The sequence below is a fragment of the Sesamum indicum genome, linkage group LG8, assembly GCF_026168435.1.
Source record: "Sesamum indicum cultivar Baizhima isolate 11 linkage group LG8, ASM2616843v1, whole genome shotgun sequence".
NCBI classification, from domain to species: domain Eukaryota; kingdom Viridiplantae; phylum Streptophyta; class Magnoliopsida; order Lamiales; family Pedaliaceae; genus Sesamum; species Sesamum indicum.
In genome coordinates, this window is record NC_142664.1 from 1,386,489 (window position 1) to 1,391,875 (window position 5,387).

General features: G+C 37.7%; 1 protein-coding gene across 1 annotated transcript; it reads left to right on the top strand.

Moving 5' to 3' along the window:
- The first annotated feature begins 631 nt into the window (after positions 1-631).
- LOC148787082 (uncharacterized) lies at positions 632-4,932 on the top strand. Its single transcript, XM_088883164.1, has one exon. The coding sequence runs from the start codon at positions 781-783 to the stop codon at positions 3,226-3,228; it is 2,448 nt and encodes an 815-aa protein (XP_088739290.1). The 5' UTR covers positions 632-780; the 3' UTR covers positions 3,229-4,932.
- The last annotated feature ends 455 nt before the right edge of the window (positions 4,933-5,387 follow it).

Below are 5,387 nucleotides of genomic sequence, written 5' to 3' on the forward strand. Positions count from 1 at the left end.
GACTTGGTGAACGCTTAAATCCAACGGGTTGTGAGATCTAATTTATGCTTTCTACTTTTATTCATATTGGTATTTGTGTTGTTCTCTGTGCTTTTATTACAAATAATCTGATTTAATGTCAAGAATATTTGCCTAGCCAATTGAACTTTCAAATCCGTAATTGTTTGTTTAGTTCGATAACTAGTGGTAACACAACATAATTGATTATGTAGAAGTTTTCGATTATGTTGTGGGGAATGCACAATCTAACTTAAATAAATCCTCGTAGGAATTTATTGGTTAGAATTGGGCCTTTCTAGTTCTTAATGCTGTCGGTAAATTAAATCTTGAGGACGTTCCCAAGGTTGTTTACTGATTAGGGATTTAGTCAACGGACGTTCCTTGACTATCCACAAGGTAAGGAAAGGTGAGGTCGTTAGGTCGTACCAATTGCCATAACCAATTTATCTATCATGAATAATTGTTATCTTTGCATCTATGATCAACCGTGGAATTAAGTGTGATCCTATCTTTAACTGGAATACTCTTCTCTTATATTTATCTCTTCTAATTTTATTAGCCTTTTAGTTTTATTCTTCTTCCAATCAAAACTCCCCCTAATTATTTTCGTTTTTGAAGGAATTAATTTAAAACCAATCTCTGTGGATTCGACCCTACTCACACATCTACAAAAGTGTTCGTAGGAATTATTTTTGGTGGATTCGACACTCATCAAATTTTGGCGCCGTTGCCGGGGATTGGTGTCTTTAAATTAATTTCTTTTTCTTGTTACTTGGTTTTATGTCACGCTCTTCTCGTACAGGTGAACTTGAATTTGACCCAGAGATCGAGAAGACCGCTCGTAGGCTCCGAAAAGAAACCAAGCAACACAAGGAAGAGGCTTCTACTTCTTCCAAACCAGCAGCAGACTCTAAGTTAGACGTGTCCACGTCTAACGACTCTAAAGACGAAGTCATGGCTCAAAATCTAGAACGAACAATCAAAGAGATGACTTCCTTTGACTTAAATCAACAACCAATTTACATTGAATATCCTAATTTAAATGTTGATTTTGAACTTAAATCTGGCCTAATTCATTTACTTCCCATTTTTCGTGGCCTTGCAGGTGAAGACCCACACAAACACCTCAAGGAATTTCATGTGGTGTGTTCCGGTATGAGACCTCAAGGAGTCACCGAAGAACAAGTCAAGTTAAGGGCCTTTCCATTCTCATTGGGAGATAAAGCAAAAGATTGGCTCTACTCCTTACCTTCGGGATCTATTGTTAATTGGAACGAGCTCAAGAAACTATTTCTTGAGAACTACTTCCCCGCTTCAAGGACTACAAACATCCGGAAGGAAATAAGTGGAATACGCCAATTCTCCGGTGAAAGTTTCTATGAATATTGGGGGAGATTCAAGCAATTGGTGGAGAGTTGCCCTCATCACCAAATTCCCGACTATCTTCTAATTCAATATTTTTATGAAGGGTTGTCCGAGGCAAACAGAAGCTTGGTGGATGCAGCTAGTGGAGGTGCTTTGTATGATAAAACTCCTACCGAAGCACGTAGACTAATCACAACCATGGCGGCCAATAATCAACAATTCGGTAGTAGAAACGACAACCCCCCACGAAGGGTGAACGAGGTAAGTACTTCTATTGATGAACGTTTAGATAAACTTACTTCTCTTGTTGAAAAGTTTATAGGGGGAGGCATTCAACAAGTCAAGACTTGTGGGATATGTACATCTTCGGGACATTGCACCGACGCTTGTCCTACACTTCACGAAGATTCAACCGAACATGCTGGCGCCATCGGTGGATTTTTCGAGCAACAACAAAGGAGATATGATCCATTTTCCAATACATATAACCCCGAATGGAGTAAACACCCAAATTTGAGGTATGACAATCAATCTCAAAACTTTCAAAGGGGTCCACACCAACAACCACCACCACCTCAAACCAATCCCAATAATGGTACGCCCTTGGAGGATATCGTGAAGACACTCGCCTTGAGCACCCAACAATTCCAACAAGAAACTCGCTTGAGCATACAAAATTTGAAATCCCAAATGAGCCAACTGGCCTCCTCCGTTAGCCGTTTGGAGTCTCAAGGTAAGTTTCCCTCCCAAACTATTATTAATCCTAAACAAAATATTAGTGCTATTACCTTGTGCAGTGAAAAAGAGCTACAACTCGAAAATAGCACTAGGCGTGGACACGCACAGCAGGGCAAAACAGAGGATGCATTGGAAATTCCTCCAAAAGAAATTGAAAAATCCAACCAAGTCAGCGAGGAAAGTCCCAAGGTGTTCATACCCAAACCTCCCTTCCCGGAAAGATTTGCCAAGTCCAAAGAGGAGGAAGAGGAGAAGGATATCCTTGAAACATTACTCAACGTTGAGGTAAATATTCCCTTGCTCGATGCAATTAAACAAATACCTCGCTATGCAAAGTTTCTCAAGGAGTTGTGCGCCAACAAATCTAAATTGAGAGATAATGAAAGGGTAAGTATTGGAGAAAATGTATCTGCCAATTTTCAAAGAAAACTACCTCCTAAATGCAATGATCCAGGTACGTTTTCTATCCCTTGTAAAATTGGAAAGATTGGAATAGAAAAAGCAATGTGTGATTTGGGTGCTTCAATCAATATTATGCCTCTTACCATTTATGAATCTTCGAATGTTGGCCCATTGAAAAAAACGGGGGTCGTTCTTCAACTCGCCGATCATTCCGTAGTTTACCCCAAAGGAGTTCTTGAGGATGTTCTTGTGCAAGTTAATGAATTGGTTTTTCCTGCTGACTTTTATGTGCTTGATATGAAGGGGGATATTTCTCCCAACTCTACATCCATCTTACTAGGAAGACCATTCCTTAAAACCTCAAAAACCAAAATTGATGTTGATGCTGGAATTCTCTCTATGGAATTTGATAATGAGGTTATGAGCTTTAGAATTGGTGGTGCCATGGAATATTCTAATGATGCGCATTCTATTTTTTTCGTTGATTTTATTGATCCTTTGGCGCAAAAAAATGCTGTGTTCGATGGAGGAGGAGCATTTAAGACAACAATTACCAAAAGCCCCACCTCGAGTCCAAGAACTTACAAGAACAAAGTCTTTCATGACAAAATCAGTTCAAGGAAGAAGTCATCCATGGACCGCCAAGTTCTCCTAAATCCACACCATCACCGGGTGCATTACATAGAAGAAGTGGATTTAGAGTGTCCAACTCATTTGAATTGAGGCACAACAACGTCTAGCCAAAGACGCTAAAGAAAGGCACTTCTTGGGAGGCAACCCATGTCCTTTTCTTTTTCTCAATTATTATTATTATTTTTCTTTTCTCTTATCTAACTTCTTGTGAATGTTGTGATACCACTACAATCAATTTTTGTAGGTCAAAAGGTATGAGCATCCACAAGGGACTCTCCCTCTCATTCAAGGTCTCACAATTCTCGAGCTCCCGCAGTTCCACCACCTACTCCCGAATCACTAAGGGACGCTCTCTTTCTCCCTTTCTTTTATTTTATCGTCCTAGATATGCATGCTTACCACATTGGGGACAATGTGGAATTAAGTGGGGGGAAGGTGTTTTGATTGTTTTGATAGAAAATGAGTCTTGGTGGATTAATTATTTTGATTGATGCTTGCTATCCCTTCCATATTTGTTGAAGCAAATATTATTTTATCTTGTTCTCACACTAGCTTTATGATCAAAGACTTAGGCTAATCAAGTAATAATTTGGTAATGTGTGATAAGGATGTGCATCTAATGACTCCTGACAACTTACGGTTAAGAACTTATTTTTGCAAATGGTGATTTGATTTGAAAATTGAATGTGGAAAATTGGTGGACATAACCTACCTAGAGAGGAATTTTGAGCCTATACACTCATGAAAATCTACAATTTTTTCTTTTCTTGAGAGATAATGCTTCATGATTTTGTCTTCCTAGAACTTGCTTTGAACCATATCGAGGCCACATCTTTATGCATACACTTGAAAATGATAAAGGCACTAGGATAAAAACCCCTTTAGCTTAAAAAGACCACCTACATACAAATCCCCTTAGTAAGCCCATTTGAGCCTTATAAGCCTTAATTCCTTGTTATGCAACCCTATGTATAAACAAACTCTACCGTCTTTTTATTATTCTTGTTTGGCCCTTCCAAGGACTAGTAGAGCGTCAAAGAACAAAGATGTATTCTAAGTATATGTTTTGACATTAAGTGGGGGGATATCTCAATTATTGTAAAGGACGTTTATGAGCTAACATGTCACATGACAATCTTGTTCTATGCCTTAATAGACAAAGAAAGAGAGAAAAAAAAAATACTTTCAAAAAAAAAAAAAGAAAAAAAAAAGGAGAAGAAAAAGAAAATTCTCTCTTCGAAAGAAAGGCATAGTTCAAGTCGAGGAAAGTGGGACATGAAAGAGCATGAGATAAATCAATTTTGAAAAGCTTGGATTTCTACATCTATTACTTGGTGCTCTAATTTAGTTCCTTGGATTTTCACCTCATTTTTCCTTATTCTTCCTACCCCCAAACCAAAGCCCCATTACAACCAAAATATAAGACCTCTTGATTCAAGTGTGTGCATATTTATAAGTGGTGGAGATTTTGGTGTATAATCAAGCCTATGGTGAAGCATTTTCATAGCGAGCATTTGAGCGAAACACTCAACCAAAAATACTTGAGAGATTGGGAGATATGAGAGCATAGTCCACTTGTTTTCCATGCTTTGTTTTCATGAAGATCATCTTGTGAAAACTTGTTTGAAGCTTGTTGAATTGTCTTTATCATATGATGTACTATTCTTTGAACACTTAACTAGATTCTTGCTTGTTACTTTCGTCTGCGATCCATAAAGTTTGGAATGAATTTCTTCAACTATTTTATCTCTATTTCTTTGCATCGAGGACGAGCAAAGGGTTAAGTGGGGGGATATTTGATAGAATCGCATTTTGTACTTATTTCATATAATATTTTAGCCTATTTTGTGATCAAATACTCCTAATTAAATATTATTTTGCAGCATTAGGACAAAAGAATTGGAAAATGAAGAAAAGCACCAAAATGGAAATTCAAACAAGACTCAAACTCAAATTCTGGCAAGAGTTTGGAACTGCTTGGACTACCTCTGATGAAGGAAGAGTTTAACTAGGATTATAATTTTATCTCTATAAGTCTTCTAGTTCAACTAGGAATCTACTTCTAATCCTAGTAGAACTAGGTATCTAGCTATTATAAATAGGTGATGTAATTCACTTTAAGAGACAACTTTTGAACTCTTCTATTTCTCTACGTTTTTATATTATTTTGCTTTTCATGCGTTCTTTGAGCATGTCTAGCTAAACCTCTCATTCCGGTTGAAGACTTGGTGAACGCTTAAATCCAACGG